The sequence below is a fragment of the Amphibalanus amphitrite genome, unplaced genomic scaffold (genome assembly GCF_019059575.1).
Source record: "Amphibalanus amphitrite isolate SeventyFive unplaced genomic scaffold, NRLGWU_Aamphi_draft 000030F_arrow, whole genome shotgun sequence".
In the NCBI taxonomy this organism is placed as follows: Eukaryota; Metazoa; Arthropoda; class Thecostraca; order Balanomorpha; family Balanidae; genus Amphibalanus; species Amphibalanus amphitrite.
The window spans coordinates 1,009,548-1,027,324 of record NW_024881526.1 but is presented as its reverse complement, the minus strand read 5'-3'; the positions used below and the strand labels follow the sequence as shown (position 1 = coordinate 1,027,324).

The following is a 17,777-nucleotide window of genomic DNA, read 5'->3' as shown; positions in this document are numbered from 1 at the left end:
GATTTGGCTTTGAAAGAGGTTGAAGGTCTTTTTGGTATGCAGTGCCGCTCAGACCAGCTGATGCCAGTTTTCCAGCGGGCACTGCAGAATGCAGCTGCGACTCGTGACTTGTAAATCGTTCCGATAACAGTGCTCAGATCTGCACACTGAGCTTTCAGCGTTGAGCTCGGAAACCAGACGGTTTCGGAAACGTGACCTGAAGCCGAGCCCAACTAGGTATTGTTCCCTGTGGCACCAAACCGAACTCCGCCCACCGCCACCGCAACACCAGAGGCTGGAAGAACGCTCGGGTTTCCTGACGCCGCGCGCCGCCGATCCCACTGCAAGATTGGGCGGCGGGGCGGCTGCGAATCCCTCCCAAATATCGGTGCGCGGCGGGAAATTCAGCCTCACTTCCTGTGTGTGGGAGGCGCTGTGTGCTTCCTGTATCCGTCTCCGTGAGAGCGAGGGATAATACACCGGCGTTGGTGTCGAGAGCACCCACCGCCGCACTGAGCCCTGTCATCCCGGTGAGCGAACCGCGCCGGCAGATTGCGTGATCGGCTCGGATACGCCCTGTGGCAGCGGGGCGCAGTGCCAGATCACTGATCAGTCGAGCGGAGACATCGCACTGACGCCACGGATGCGCTGACTCGGCAGAGGCCGGGAGGGCACAGAATGAGCTGGCTGGGGTCGGTGGATCGGCACGGATGGCTGTCAGACCAGAGGTCAACGTCGCTGGATCAAGTCAGTCGGCGATGATGGTGAATGGTGATCCCGCTGCCAGTGATGGTCCTGTCGGTCCATGATTGTCTCACCAGCCATTGATGGTCGTGCCGGCATGGTGATGACTTCGACGCTCGGTGATGGTCCCGCCGGCCCGTCCTGCCGGTGGGTGGTCCCGTCTGTGGCCTGTGGCCCGCCTCCTGTCGTTTCCTGCGGCGGCCCGCCGGTTTCCCGTGCCAACCGAGCCGCGTCCGGCAGCCTTCGGACCGATTGAGCTCGTCTGGCCGCTGACGACTCTGGTTTCCGCCGTTTGATGCGGTCGCCGTGGTTGCCATCGTCAGGGGCAGATCGGTCTTTATCAGCGCTCGTCCGGCGCTCCCTGTGATCTCCGCCGGACTGGGTTGTCAGAGTTGGCGGTCCGTCTCTGTACCCGTCCATGCGTGCTGGTCTCTGTTGATTCGATGGCTCCGCGCCATCAGCGCCCTGCCTTGTTCCGTGGTACCCGAGTCGGTCGTAGATCTTCTCAAAGCGAAAGATCTCATTTAATAAGTCAAATGAATCGTAACCGAGTGTCAGCTTGGTCTTGGCATCAAAAACGTCGAAGCCCTGTGTCTGAGCTCTGATAGGTACCCAAGTTTCGGGTCAGCTCGGGTATGGGAACTGGGAAGCCTCACGAGCTGCGAGGTCAGCTACCTCTCCTTGTCTGCACGCGCGGGAGGCGCGTTGCCGGCCGCTAGGGCCGTGTGAACCCTGTCTGTGCCGCACGCAGACGGGCGCGCCGCTGCCCGGCGCTCGCTGACCCAGTGCGGCGCTCGCGGGCCGCGCGGCTCCCCCGCCGGCGCCGCGCGGGGGCGGTCGATGGGAGTCGGTGCCGGCGGCCGGCCGGCACGCGCGATCAATGGCCCCATCGATTGGCGCGTCGGCGGCGGGCAGTGGCGCGCCGGCGGCGGCGGCGGCCGGTGTCTCAGTGGTGGCCGGCGCCGGCGAGATGTTCGAGGCGGCCGGCTACGAGTCTCTGGGTAGCCGGCACACCCTCCGACGGCCGCTCTGTGAGTACAGCGCCGCGCATAGGCCGCCGGGCGCGGCACCGGGTGAGGGGCGGGGCGGGCCTGCCCCGTGTCATGGCGTCAGCGGTCGGACGTCATGGCGTCAGCGGTCGGACGTCATGGCGTCACCGGTCGGACGTCATGGCGTCAGCGGTCGGACGTCATGGCGTCACCGGTCGGACGTCATGGCGTCAGCGGTCCGACGTCATGGCGTCAGTCAGCTGTCGGCTGCCGTTTGACGCCGCTGGCAGGCACGCTGCATGAGCTGGTACCGCCTGATGAAATGTGTCCTGGTCTGTTTCAGCGGACACTGGTCTGGAGTCCACCGTCAGTCGCTACTGATCGGATTACAGATCACATTAGGTCACTTCCGGCCGGTCGTAAACGATGACTGTTGAGATATTGACTGATATTTATTGGATATTTCCGGTCTTATGCCATATTTCCTCTCCTGTCAGGAGCCTGTTTTTGCACACCCGTCGTGTTGAGCTCCCGGAAGTTGGTCGCTCTCATTACCGCTGTACTGCCAGCGTCTCCCGTACGGACGGGTGTCTGGTGTCCGTCACCATCACGTCACACCATTCTCCAACGTAAACTGCGCTCTGCTGACGTTATGTAAGGAGGGTGGTGGTGGAAGACGGGCAGTTTCGCGGCACCCATCGACCGGCACGGGGTTGGGTCTGACGGGTTTACCGTGGGTGTGTAGCCGAGGGGTTGGTTGTGACGGGTGTACCGTGGGCGTGTAGCGGCGGCAATGGGCTGAACTGAGTGACAGGGACTGGACTGGACTGTGCCGTTTAGGGACTGGAACTGAACTGCGCCGCCTAGGGACTGGATTGCGCCGCCGAGGGACTGGAATGCACCGCTCTGAGTGGCAGGGACTGGATTGGGATTGGACTACGTGACTGAGTGGTAGGGACTGGGCTACGCTGCGCCCGTGACTATGCATTACTGACAGCAGCCGGAGTGGGATTGGTCTGCGCCCATGTCTTGCCGTGACTGTATGTAACTGGAACTGGACCACGCAGCTGACTGAGGGCCATGGGGTTGGACTGAGACTGCATTGCGTTGCGCTGATCACCGACTGGGACAGTTGACTGGCAGCGACCCGCCCGTGACTGACAGCCACTAGTCCTGGAACCGGAGTCGCGGAAACCGGACACTGACGCTGTGTGAACTAGCGACTGACGTCATTGATTGCAGGCACGCCATTGCCTGGAATCGCGGCCGGCGGCTCTGAACGAAATTTACATTAGGCGTGGCGAGAGCGGTCGCTTGGATTCACTTTTTTTTGCCATCATGATCAATTAATGGTTGTGTCTTATTGTGTTTTTTATTGTTTTGCGATTTACCTGTGCTTTTTGTCTGGTCAGATATTAATAATGAAACAGTAAGACCTGTTGAAGGGAATTTATTCGGCTTCTGTAAATGTTTCTCGTGATTGTAACTAATTAGATCAGTTTGATGTTTGCGGAGACCTAGAATGATGATCCTATTAGGGTGGCATGACATGCGGCGAAATATTACCATGATTCCTGCTCGCTAGAGCAATTTAGAGCCAGAATACTGGCTGTTGCGTTAGCAATTTTAAGACGTGCATATGATGGACGTCTTCAACGAACTATTTTGTTCCGACGCCCACATGTTTTCATGACTTGACAATAAGTATCAGGTACCTCTATCTCAATCTGTGCTGACTATTCCTGAGATGACAATACCAACCGCTGCTATTTCTTCGTATCGATTAGTATCCAGGTGGCCTGCTGGGTTCGGGAGTTCATGCTTCATGCAGGTCTGACGTATATTGCATGCATAATGCCGGGTCTTATGCAGCCTGCCTGGGACGCTGTGACGCTAGTGGCGGCACTCTGGAGTCAGCAGTGCCGTCATAGGCCGGTCGGCACGGTAACAGGCCGTCTGGTCGACCACTGATCTCTGATAGGGAGTTCCGCGGATCCTACAAGCCTACAGTCTATACGATACCTTGACAGTCGCACCGGTGGCTAACACTTCTCCTGCGATCTGTTACAATCCTCCCACTGAGCGCCTCCGTCTTTTACTTATCGGTCCACTGCGCCCCGCCCACCTGTCTAATCCACCTGATCCTCCCCGCACTCTGCTCCGTGTCTCCCCTCACATTCACATCCCGCCTCTCGTCTCATTGCACCCCGCCTCTCTCCGCCTCTCAGTCCACTGGCCCCGCCTCTCTCCTCGACCTTACCCTACCCTCCAACACACCTTCTCGCTCCCGCGGTGCCGCGGAGCGCTGCAGCTCCGCAGCTGTGTAGCGTGGCGCCGCTGCGCGCCTGGCCCGCTGAGCTGAGGTCAGGTGGCGGCCTATTTCCGACCCGGTCACCTGTGTTGTTAAAGGGATTATCAGGGTTTAAAAATTGAAAGGAATCGGCATAAATTTCCAATCAATGAACTCCCCAGACTCTGCCGATTCTAAAGATATGCATAAAATGTAAATCGGTACCAAAATTTGCGAGATATAGCCGTTTCAAAATTGACAAAATTGTACTTACTCACGCAAAACAAGTACTTGGGCGGCCAAGTTGGCCCATCGCTAAAATGTAAACAAAGAGCAGCCTTGGGAAATTTCGCCAAGGCCGCCGCACCGCACTGGCGATTTCCACAAGACTGTTTTGTTTTTGTCTGTTGTTTTTAGGGCCTTGCAACAAGATTTCAGTGCTTGGCATTGGATTTGGATATGAACAAATTGAAGATTTGCTTTTCAATAAGACAGCAAGAGTTATCAACATAGCCAAAGTTATTATATGGGTGTGATTTGAATAGCTTGTTTGCTGATCATCAAAATCTTGATGTTAATGTCATTTAAATGTCAACAATTTTCAAGGGTAAATTTGAGTGTTTTATTTCAATAAATTGAAATGTAAGTGCATCAGGCACAAGAGCTAAGTTTCAATCTGATTATTTTGTCAAGAGTGGTGAATCTAATGTAACGTCTTGCGAGAAAGCTTACCTTAGTGACTGAAGAAGGCGGTACAGTTTTTCAAAATCAATGTTGATCTGTTTTTTCGAACAACAGGTTGTACAACATGATATGACATGACCTCTGTGCCCTGTACGTCACCCCTGCTGCTGCAGCAGAGCCCCGGCTTCAACTATAGTTTGTTATGGGTGGGCTCTCCGTGAACGTCTTGGCGCGTTTCTACATATTGTTGCTGTGAAAGGACTGTACATGAAAAAATATGTAACTTGTATGTTTTTTATTGCCCTGGTACCTACTTAATGTATATTTTTGTTGTTTATGAGTGATAAATGAATATATTTTGAGGAAAATTGAGTCATTTCAGTTTTAGTTTGTGGAACAGAACAGAAGAAGCTGCTGAGTGTGGATCATGCTTCAATTGAGAGAATCATCCTCAGTTATCTACATATAAGCATGCTTTGTAAGCTCCTTGCATTTTGCCAGCTTCTACTTGCTAGTCGAAGTTGTAAGAAGGGTTAGGGAGAACAATTGGTATGAATGCCACCATGTGCAATCACCAAACGAATGAACGTGAGGGCCAAGTCCTTCACACAGCATGGATACTTATAGGTACTGCACTAATGTATAATGTTCATTATGTTCATATCAGCAACTCACCCAGGCAGCCTGCCTTGTGGTATTTCTGAGTTTAAGATTTTGCAAGACTCACACTAATCAATAAGGTAAATTATATTGATATGTATGGATGAACAATGTGCAAAGGGGTCGCACGTGCCTGCTCAGTGCTCAGCCATGGATGCACGTGCCTTCTCAACAATGGTCGTGCTTGCAGACATCTCCATGGACGAACAATGTGCAATGGGGGGCCGGGGGGGCGTGACTCCGCGGCCGCCTGTTGGCTCAGCCGCTGCTGCTGCTTGGCGCCGCTGCTGAGCGCTGCCGGAGACGCCGCTCGCTGCCGGAGCTGCCGGAACAGTCACCGGAGCTGCCGCCCGCTGCCGGAGCTGCGGGAGTCGGGCCCGCCGCCCATCTGTCAGGACCGCCGACGGCAGCACGCCCGTCTGTCAGGGTCTGTCAGTGCCGGCAGTGGACGCGCGCGGGTGCGGGCCGGGTACGGACGCGCGCGGGTGCGCGCCAGGTACGGGTGCGCGCCGGCTATGGACGCGCGCGCGCTTGCGTGCCGACGATGGGCGCGCGCGCGCGCTTGCGTACCGACGATGGGCGCGCGCGCGCGTGTATGCCGACCATGGCTGCCGCCCGCTGCCGGAGCTGCGGGAGCCGGGCCCGCCGCCCATCTGTCAGGACCGCCGACGGCAGCACGCCCGTCGGTCAGGGTCTGTCAGTGCCGGCTGTGGACGCGCACGGGTGCGCGCCGGGTACGGACGCGGCGTTCTCGCCGGGTAAGGACGCGGCGCGCGCGCCGGCTATGGACGCGCGCGCGCCGGCTATGGACGCGCGCGCGCCGGCTATGGACGCGCGCGCGCTTGCGTGCCGACGATGGGCGCGCGCGCGTGCATGCCGGCCATGGCCGCGCGCGTGCGCCCCAGCCATGGACGCGCGCTAATGCGCGCCGGTGATGGGCACGCACGTGCCTGCTCGGCAATGGATGAGCGACGAGCGTGCCTTCTCGGAAATGAGTATACATGCAGACATCTTCATGGATGGACGCTTTCAATATGTTCAATGTGTTGAGACGGATCTGAGTAAATTGGAGAGAAACTAGGATAGTTTTAGTCCTGCTCAACTGGTTCTGCCAATAAGTACAAACACCACCTTGCTGCCAACTGCTTACCAAATACCGCATCTGTTGTACCCTTGCATGATGCATATGTACATACAGAAACAATTACAGTCTGTTAAAATCTGAAAACATGCACTGCTGAGCACTGTGGAGTGTGGATGAATCTGTATGAACCGTGTGGCCCAGCGAAACCTTCTGGACCAGGTATAATTGACAGTGAATTAGTAATCAATCCTTGCGAAGAGAAAATAGATGATTGTGCCTTAGATGAGCATAATGAAGAAGCGTTCCTGAAGTTGAGTTAGTGGCTTTCCATCATCCATGCCAGATGGCCAAAACACACCATTTCAATACTGTCCCAAAAATATATTTCAAAACACTTATTGCATGGCTATACACACCAGCTTACTCGGTCACCACACTCAAACCAAGGTCATATAAGGGTAGTAGTATAGCAGGCGACACACTTGTTTTTTTTTTGCAAGTAGACTCAAACACAGTCTACTGATACAAACGTCACTGGTCTCAAGTCTGTGCTCAATGCACCAGCTGTACACTACTCACAATACGTAAGGACTCAACGTCAGCCACCAATTTTCCACATCAAATTCACATCAGGTTTTCAAAGTAACAATGTATGTGCCACTTCTGTACTTTGTGCTACAAACACAGAATAAATGATATCAGTCAGCAATGCATTGCTCATTGTCAGCCAGTCTGCAAAGTCAGTCCGCAGGCTTTGCAAGTAAGTGCAAAGTCTGCGGAGATCAGTTGCTTTACACACCACCAATATCATGCTGCAATGTGCTCAAAATATGCCCATACACCAACAACAAAGCACAACCATGAAGCACCACCAATAACACTTAACCTCAAAGCACACAACATGATAATTTATTTATTTTGAGTACCTACAGAAACAGAATGTCTCAAGGCCACTCGTGCTCACTCCGAAATCTGCCAGTCGCTCAGCCTTGAACATTGACATTATTTCATCTGAAATCTATTTTCTTCACTTGATCAAAGTTGATCTGCGTCATACATCTTACAACGGATGTCTCAAATTATTGGTAATGTTCAGCACTTAGCATTAACATTACAAATGATAGGTAACTTTGGTTCAACGTTCCATCCAAGCTTCTTCATTGCTGGAGCTATATCACTTTCAAGTTTAATTGCTTGAACTAAGACATGCTTGAATTACACTCGGGATGAGCTTAGTTTGAAAGCACACAACATAATTTTTTAATTATTTTGATAACCCACAGGATATCTAGAAGCTACACGCACTGGCTACACTACAAAGCCCACAAGTTTTGAACATTCAAATATGAATAGGAACAGCTTTGTTTCGCACAGATTTCGCACATGGCGGGATGGCGCCATTCCGTCCAACTCATACAGCCTCAGAAATTACAACAACACACTCAACTTACGGAATATCCGTCAAACAAATCTTATTTACGACGACACGAGCCAATGCTAACAACGCTTGCCAGTTGCGCTAGAGATATTGGACTGGAGACGTCAGAGAAAAAAAGTCTTTAGATTTCTCCCATTTCCCCACGTAACGTTGAACGGCCGTTGCGGCCTTATCTGGTATGCGACGGCCTTATCTGGCATAAAAAATATCTCTAGAAGTCTCTAGCTAGTGTTAAGCCTATGGACTTATAGGGAAATGTATCCGAGTACTTGGTACTGCCTCCTCCAGGTACTGGCTGGCAGACGGATCAACTTTGGAGGCCCACCATTTGGAAATTAGGCAATTTTGAGACGAATGACTTCGGATTGGGGCCTCAGCCACCTTCTTCTACACGTTTCACTGAGTAACTCCGAAATTTCGGAAAAAACCCTGATAATACCTTTAAATGTCGGTGGCTCGGCCGACCGCCGGTTACCACAGCAAAGTCAGGTGTCAGGGTCAGTTCACCCTCATCGGCACAGGCCGACCGACCACTCCCGACGGAGAGATGAGCGCTCACATTCATCAGAAACTCTACCACGAACATCAGGAACATCAGAATAGACGTAGACGAGTTGAAAGACTCAAATGGGCTGACCTGGCAGACCCAGATAGGCTGTCCAACCCAATCGGGTGGGAAGACCCATACTGGCGGGCAGACCCAGGCCTGGCCCACACCCTGGCCACCGGATGGCTGTGTTAGAGTGTTTCCGGTAGGGACGGGCCAGCGCCACGGTCCGTGGTCCGTCTGTCGGCCTGTCCACTTTCCGGCGGAGATGAGTAGCACGGCGGAGTGAACGCTGGCTGGTCGTAGAGAGCCTCTGACCCTGGTCGCTCTCGCTGCTTAGTCAGCCGGCCGGTCGGTAGTGGCCCAAGCTCTCCTGGTTGACTGCGGCTCTCAGCTACTCCTCCCCTCCCGGCAAACAAACCACTCAAATGGAGGGGGAGGGGGGAGGCGATCGACTGACTGTATGTGTGTATAGGAGTGTCCAAGTCCTCTGATCGGACATGCTAGGTCGACCGATTGTGTATGTCTCGACTGCCGATGTAAGACCCGAGGTCCTTGATCGTGCGGCGGCCGTCCTCCACTATCTTCGCGTATCAGCCGGCGCGGCGCCGCCTATTGACTCACGTCGAGAGGAGGACAAACGGCAAAAACACGCCCCTCCGGCGGACGCACGTTTGCGCGCGCATTTCGGTGGCGGCAGCGCAAACATGTTTGCGGCGCAGCCGCCGCCTCCGCGCCGCCTCGCCGTCCTTGCGGCTGATGCAAGAAGTCTATTTGGCACCGGCGTCTGCTAATATTAGGCGTCGCGCAGACAGCTGGGTAGTTTTCAGTCGGAGCTGACGGAGCTCGGCTGCGGACCGGCCGACGCTGACAGCTCTTTGACTGGCGACTGACGACTGAAGTTTGCTGGGACTGGAGAGTCACGTCGACCCGGGCGGCGGCCGGAAGTGACGTCATACGCCGTACGCGTCACACGAGCACCGGTGATTACCGGTTGGCCTTTGACACCTCTGGCTGATACAGGACGTGACGGTTTTAACCCGGGGCGCGGTCAGACGCCAACACTGGTAAACAAGTGATCACTGATCATATTCGTATCCGCAACCTGCGAGCCTCGGGCCTTTGAGGGAACAATGAGGACCGCCGTCTATCGCTGTTAGATCAATACCGTGCCGTCTCTGGACCAGACCACCACCGGACCTCCGGACCATCAGACCATCAGACCCACAGCAGACCGTCACTGGTCCCGCGGTCCAGCAGTGCTGCCGGCCGTCTCTCGGCAGCTGTTGCCGTGCAATGGGCCCATCCCTCCCCTTCCTGCCCCGGGCTGGCCCTCCGGGAACCCCTCTGCAAAATGGATGGGTCGTCGTGATTGATCCAGCGGCTGGCGGTCCGATGGGGTCCGCGGCACGGCCCACCACGTGGTGGCTGAGGCGGGGTCGGTGCTGGTCACGTGACATGAGAGGTCATGGTGGGTGTCGGGTCACGTGACTGGAATGTCATGTGTTGGGTCACGTGATTGGAGAGGTCACGGTGGCTGTTGGGTGGGATCACGTGACAGGAAGACCGCGGTAGATGTTGGGTCACGTGATCCGGTGATCATAGATGTTGGGACTTGGGTCACGTGACTGGAGAGGTCAGGATGTTTGTTGAGTCACGTGAGTTGGGGGTCACGCATGACGTATGTTAGGCCACGTGACTAGAGGGTCATGGTGCATGAAGGAACTAGGAAGCGCAAACTTCGGCATAGCTTTATCTGAAAACCACATGATTATAGCTTCAAACTACTTCCTCAAACGGTTTTTCCTGCTCGCCATTCCAGCACGGCGTTGAGCATCCGGTAAGCCGGAGACTATAGGCTCAGGATGAACGGTCAGCGGCGGAACGTGTTTCTATTCTGGGCCGTATTCCCGGTGGGTATTACGTGACCACGGAGCCGCAGTGACCGCTGAATGGCTGACTCGCCACGGAGGTGGTTTACTGGAGAACGGAGCGAGTGGAGCCACTGCGGGGCTGTGGATGTTTGCGGGCTTGCGTGAGCAGGTTGGAGCTCGGGCCACGGTAAGGCGAGCGGCAGGTGCGGCCTGCCGCCGGCCGGTCGGTCGGCCGGTCAGTGCGGTATCACGGTATCGTACGCGGCACTGCGTCACAATAAACTGCGCAACGGTGCCAGGCAGTAGTTAACCGGCCCCGGTGGGGGCAGGACAGGGGTGAGCGGACTAACAACGCTCACACCGTCCGGCTGAACAGTGAACACTCGCCCCATGTCCGCCGACTGAGCCCCGGTGGCCCAGGACTGAGCGGATGAACACTGTTCACACTGCATCGCCTGGCTGAACGCTCATGCTCGTCGCACTGGGGCCGGTGTGTTAGAACATGGACGAGCGGATGGGCGCCACTGAACGCTCATGTCCGCTGGGACCGGTGGTGACGCTTCCACTGAGGCTCATTCAGCTCGTTGTGGGCCGGCCTCCGGTTATGAGAACAGGCGATAAACCGTGGCGAATGTCGCACTGCATGCCAGTCGATTGCCAGTACTCCATGGAAAGTACTATTGAACTTCCCTGTCATGCAAGGAAATAACAAAAAATGTGTATCGTTTTTAAATACATTGATTATAAACAAATAAAGGTATTATTACAATTAATTTCGTCTCCGCCCAACGCCCACGCTTATCGTTATACAGGCAGCCATCCAGCGTAACTAACAGCTTTTGATCTCCTCTCATGTTGCTCGACGACCGGAATGCAATATCGTTACCTCCCAGCCGTAATAATGCACTGGCCGGCGCCTGGAACCCTGCTCTGTTCAGTATGTAGGTGTTGCTGACTGGGCGGCGGAGGCTCGCAGGACGCGCGCGGCTCTGGATCCCAGCGTCTGTCCGAGCGGGCGGCCAGACAGGGCGGGCCGCCGTCTCACTAAGTAATGGACCGTCAGACCAATGCTGGACGGCACCCGTCTGATGGGTGCGGGCTGCAGGCTGACAGGCTGAAGTCACTGGAGACACCCTCCAGATGAGTGACACCCGTGACATGGGCCGACACCTTTGACACGAGCTGACACCCCCGACACGATCGACACCCTTCGGACACTGGTGACACCTAGAAGTGACACTGAAGTGTCCCAGTGGTGTCTGTGACACAGCTGGCACCTGCTGGTCCATGGGCACCATGTGGTCAATGTTCATTAGCAATGTGTATAACCTCAGTCTCAGCATTTTTGGCCTGTGGGCTGTGACGTGGCCGTGACTCGCCCCCAGGGCTGCGGAGTCGATGGATTTTCGGCGACTCCGACTCCGACTCCGACTCCGGCTTTCAAAAACCAGCTCCGACTCCGACTCCGACTCCGGGCAGAATTGTCGACTCCGACCGACTCCAACTCCCGACTCCAACTCCGCAGACCTAGCAGGGCTGCGGAGTCGACAGATTTTCGGTGACTCCGACTCCGACTCCGGCTCGGGTTTCTAAAATCGACTCCGACTCCGACTCCGACTCCGGTCACAACTGTCGACTCCGACCGACTCCGACTCCGACTCCGACTCCGCAGCCCTGCTCGCCCCTGTGAGCTACCGCAGCCCACAGCTGCCTCCCGGCTATGCCGTGCCGCGATTCTGTCCACGCCGTCCTCCCGGTGATAAAGGGTCTCAATGGGACCGTCTGCCCCGGCCAGACGGGTGGAGAGGACCCCTGGGACGCCGGCCGGGTCACCAGGCTACCAAATCACCGCGACGGACGGTTTTGGAGACGACGGTGATTGAGATTTTTAACCGCGACCAGAATATCCACAGTCTGAAATCGTGGCCTCACCAAGTTAGAAGTAGAGGCTGTGGCTAGAAGTAGAGGCTAAGAAAATACCCTTGTTAGCCATTCTGGTCAATGGAGATATGCGAAATGCGAATGCATACGATGGATGTATCGATTTGTAGAAGCAATATTCATTGGAAATAGCGGAGCTGCGTGCCACCCACACCTTCCCGGTGTTATTTGCCGGGTGATTGGATCCATACTATCTATCCACTCTTCATCATCTGGAGCTTTCAGCTCGGAGTAATGGTGTGGGCTGCGTCTGCCACCTGAGACTCCGCGCCGATCTGTGCTGTATTGATCTCTCGCGTATCGCTCTCCGGATCCCATCCCGCGCGCTGTCCACCCCCACCCCCACGCTCCCCTCCTACCCAGCCCGAGGAGGCACGACTCCCGCGATCTGTCAGGGCTGTTGGCTCTGGCAGCACGGCCGCCCTGGGGGAGGCGTCACTCGCCACCGCTGTCACCCATCTGCCGCGCGGCGCCGGATGTTTTCTCTGCGGCGGTCGCACGAGACGCAGCCGGTTGGTGACGGATCTGCGGCCGGCGGCGTCGGCTCGTCACTGGGCCGAGTTGATCACGACCTCCCGGCGACAGACTCGCTCCCGGACGGCCCGGACTGGCACCGGGCGCTGATCCATAATGCATCACGTGCCGGGCGCGCCGGCGAGGGGCCGGGTTCCGGCGCGCCCGGCGGACGGCGCCGGGGCCTCCCCGAGCCTACGGCGGCCGACATGCCGCCTGCAAGGTCGCCCTGCCGGTCCGGGCGGCGGCGGGGGTGGGTGGATCCGGGCGGCGCAGTCGTCTCCGGCACCGGGAGCCGTGCTCGCTCCCGGAGGCGGCCCGGATCCACCCGCGCCCCCACCATCTGCATAGGGGGACGATACATATAGGTGGGAGGGCCGCCGCCGGCGCCAGTGTGGCATGGTGTCGCGGTGCTGGAGGTGGTGTGGTGCTGCTGTGGTGTAGTGTTTATGGTGTTACCATGGATGACGAGGAACCACCACCGCAACAGATGACCGGTAGGTGGGCGCCGCGCTGACAGGTGTCATCTTTATCCACGCACTTTCCCGACGGTGGATTTGGGGAGAGTCGGTTCGTTGGATTATAGCTGCTCGTCCCGTGAGGTGGATTATAGCGCCAACCAGTATTTTATAGCATACTATCTGCAATAAATGTAACTGCATTAGCAACTACGCCGCCGTTCTCTGAGCCGCAAAATAAGCCTGTGCGGTTAGTCTGTCTGCTGGAAGTGATTGCGCCGGTTTCGTGATTGAAGGGTAGAGCACCCGGTTTGGTATGCTGCGGCGGTTTTCCGCGGCCGGAGCTGCTCCGGCCAGGCTGATGTACCGTCTGCGGTCAGCAGCCACGCGATCACGTGCGATGTGTTCGACTGAGAGGCTTTGTCAGAGCGGTATATTTGTCCCAGTGGTTTGGTTCCGTCCGTCCGTCTGCCGTCCGTCCGCCTTCTACGTTCCTTTATACTCGGTCCGTCCGTGACGAGTGTCGGCCAATCTGACCATCCTTCTGTTAATCTCGTCAGCTCTGTCACCGGCACTCGTCCATCGGACGGAGACGATCCGGACTGGACGTGCCGCCTTTTCAACACCGCCCTGTCAAGCTAACAGAGGGGCGTCATCGGTCACCCCTCAGCGATCGCTGCAGCCGACAGCCGGCGCCGGCAGTGACGTCCGACGCCGCTCGACCCTCGTTATACAAACAGCGTGTGGGCGGGGCGCGCTGTGCTTCCCCGAAGCGGCGCTGCCGAGAGCCCGAGGATGGCGAGCCGCCTGTTTGGCCAAACACCGCCCGACGGTCGGTTCGCCGTAACCGTGACAAGTCGGTTCGACCGAATCCGTTCGACCGGTTCGACCGAATCCGTTCGACCGGTTCGACCGCCGACGTCGGCGCCCGGCGGTGTCCGCGCTCTTTGTGACCTTACTGGTCGGGTTTGAATCGACTTCACAGAAGCGGGGTCGCTCATATGGCGCACAAACAACGCTCTCAGGAAAGCGTGTATCCTGTCTGAAACGGAAAACCATATGGGTGACGGCCAAAGGTCACTGCGCCACCTGTGAGCGACGGGAAGATCAGGTGCCATCCGCGTGACACTGGGACCAGTGAGCTGAGCCGGATTGCCATGGCATCATTTGCTGGTGCTGCACTAATTCATTTTCGTTTGGGTTTCGTCCATCGTACCACTACCGACCACCTTTCTGGTAGGATCTGCTTACAATCTGTCATTCACCTATTCTAACCCTCTCGCTCTGTGACTTGTTCTGGATTGAACCCTGGTACACTTCAATCTGTCTAATCCTCTGGATACTCGTATATCTGCAATCCTATCCAACCGTACCCTTTGACCCTCAGTATTCCATTACATGGTATAACTTACATGTCACAAAATGTGGACTATGTGACCCTGTCTGGTCCTTTGTAGCCTCTTATAATCATCGATGGCTCTCTGCCCCCCCCCCCCCCCCCATGGCCCTCACTGACTGTATTTGACCACGTATCTCAGTCTGACTCTACGTGGCCCGTTCTGACCGTGCCTTCTTTCTGTTTCAGACCGGGAGCGGTACGACCCGCGCCGTTTCCAGGGCCAGGGCGTCACCTTCAAGGGCAAGCTGATCGGTGTGCTGGCCGTGGGTGAGGCGCGCGGCGACCGCATGTGTCAGGACGCGCTGGCCGAACTGAAGATGGCCATCCGCGCGGCCGGCGAACACAAGCAGAGGATCGTCATCAGCGTCAGCATCGACGGCCTCCGGCTGAGGGACGAGCGATCCGGGGTACGTAACAGGGCTCCTACTGAGGGATGAGCGATCCGGGGTACGTAACAATACTCCCACCGACGGACGAGCGATCCGGGGTACGTAACAATACTCCCACTGAGGGTCGAGCGATCCGGGGTACGTAATAGGGCTCCTACTGAGGGACGAGCGATCCGGGGTACGTAACAGGGCTCCTACTGAGGGACGAGCGATCCGGGGTACGTAACGAACGATCCGGAGGACGTAACATACGGCCTGCGACTGAGGGACGAGCGATCCTGGGTACGTAACTTCGGGCTGAGGGACGAGCGATCCGGGGTACGTAATAGGGCTCCTACTGAGGGACGAGCGGTCCGGGGTACGTAACTGGCGGGCTGAGGGACGAGCGATCCGGGGTGCGTAACTGGCCGGCTGAGGGACGAGCGATCCGGGGTACGTAGCAGGGCTCCTACTGAGGGACGAGCGATCCGGGGTACGTAACAGGGCTCCTACTGAGGGATGAGCGATTCGGGGTACGTAACAATACTCCCACCGACGGACGAGCGATCCGGGGTACGTAACAATACTCCCACTGAGGGTCGAGCGATCCGGGGTACGTAATAGGGCTCCTACTGAGGGACGAGCGATCCGGGGTACGTAACAGGGCTCCTACTGAGGGACGAGCGATCCGGGGTACGTAACGAACGATCCGGAGGACGTAACATACGGCCTGCGACTGAGGGACGAGCGATCCTGGGTACGTAACTTCGGGCTGAGGGACGAGCGATCCGGGGTACGTAATAGGGCTCCTACTGAGGGACGAGCGGTCCGGGGTACGTAACTGGCGGGCTGAGGGACGAGCGATCCGGGGTGCGTAACTGGCCGGCTGAGGGACGAGCGATCCGGGGTACGTAGCAGGGCTCCTACTGAGGGACGAGCGATCCGGGGTACGTAACAGGGCTCCTACTGAGGGATGAGCGATTCGGGGTACGTAACAATACTCCCACCGACGGACGAGCGATCCGGGGTACGTAACAATACTCCCACTGAGGGTCGAGCGATCCGGGGTACGTAATAGGGCTCCTACTGAGGGACGAGCGATCCGGGGTACGTAACAGGGCTCCTACTGAGGGACGAGCGATCCGGGGTACGTAACGAACGATCCGGAGGACGTAACATACGGCCTGCGACTGAGGGACGAGCGATCCTGGGTACGTAACTTCGGGCTGAGGGACGAGCGATCCGGGGTACGTAATAGGGCTCCTACTGAGGGACGAGTGGTCCGGGGTACGTAACTTGCGGGCTGAGGGACGAGCGATCCGGGGTGCGTAACAGGGCTCCTACTGGGGGATGAGCGATTCGACGTACGTAACAGACGATAAGGGGTACGTAACGAAAGAGTCGGTTCGTAACTGGCAGAACGGGAATACGCATGTCCCCGAAGGTACGGAGTTGGTGGTTTACATGATTTAAGATCCGGGATACGAAACCGTTGTTGGCTCGAGAACGTAACGAATGACCGAGGGTAGCGTATAGGGCACCCAAGTGTCCGAGGACTGAGCGTGATTTGGTCACCTCACAATGACTGCAGAGATGAGTGGTGACAGACTGAGCGAGTGGGTCGTGTGTTGTGGTTTGGGTGTCGGGGTTGATAGATTAGACAATCGAAGTGATTGACGAAGGTTTGGACATGTCTTGTGGTAAGAACGGTCATCAGGCTAGGTTCATGTTGATAAATGCGGTCAAAGTTCCGGTTTATGTAAAATGTTATCCTCTTGACATTTCTACGACAGGAGTGCTACTATGATTAGGTCCTCAGGGAGCTTCGTAGGATTTATGGCGCTTAAAATGATAATACATGTTCCACCATCAGTGTAGTGAGAGGATAGGGGCAAACTCTCGGCTGAATGATGATCGTAGTGGCTACTCCGTGGGCCACTAAGATAGTAAACAGGGCCATGCGCAGCGTAGGTCTATAGCTATATGGCCGGCTGCGCGACGAAGATAGACCTCATGAGCTCCTAGCCGACGCCGCGCTACTCAGACACACTTCAGCTCTGACAGCTCGGTGGGGAGGGGAGCAGATTGCGGCGCGGCGCAGCCCAGAAATGGCCGGCGTCAGCTGGTTTTCAGCTGGTTTCCATTAGTTATTTCCAGAGCGTTTTGTGCTGGCCGAGCTCCGGCAGCAGTCTGACGAAAAAGTCGTGACCTTTCCCTGACGACCTCTACATCAAAGGCCGCTCTCTGCGCTGCTATGTTATACGTTTGCAAAGATCAACGCACTCTCCTGGGAAATAGCCGGATTTAATAAGACCAGTAAAACGCCTTATGGGGCGACTAACGGAGCGAGCGAGAGGGTGGGCCTTGCACGTGCGAAATTGCGAGGGGGTACCTCCAACTGACTTGTGCACGGCACCCTACTAACCGGTCTCTAGCGATGTGCCGAATTTGAGCACAATCGGCCCAGCCGTTCTCGAGATCTGGAAGCGGCACCCTGCACGTGCGCACGTGCAAAATGGGTCCCAACTGACTTGTGCATGGCACCCTACTTACTGCTCCGTAACCGTGTACCAAATTTGAGCGCAATCGGTCCAGCCGTTCTCGAGATCTGGAATCGACCCCTGCACGTGCGCACGTGCAGCAGCACCCCAACTCTGGCACATGGATATGCATTGCCTAGTGGGTGCCTACCTACATGCCAACTTTCAGCGCAATCGGCCAAGTAGTTACCGAGATATTGCAACAATTACAAAAGTGACACCTCTTCGTTTTGCACGTGGCACGTGCATAAGGGGTCACCTACATGCAT

General features: G+C 56.4%; 1 protein-coding gene across 1 annotated transcript in view; it reads left to right on the top strand.

Moving 5' to 3' along the window:
• The window catches only part of LOC122367042 (protein disabled-like), a 37,019-nt gene that overhangs the window by 8,701 nt on the left and 10,541 nt on the right, over positions 1 to 17,777 (top strand). The window contains exon 3 of the mRNA XM_043339816.1: positions 14,787 to 15,007. Within this exon, the coding sequence (XP_043195751.1) occupies positions 14,787 to 15,007 (221 nt within the window). The remainder of the gene's footprint in view (positions 1 to 14,786; positions 15,008 to 17,777) is intronic.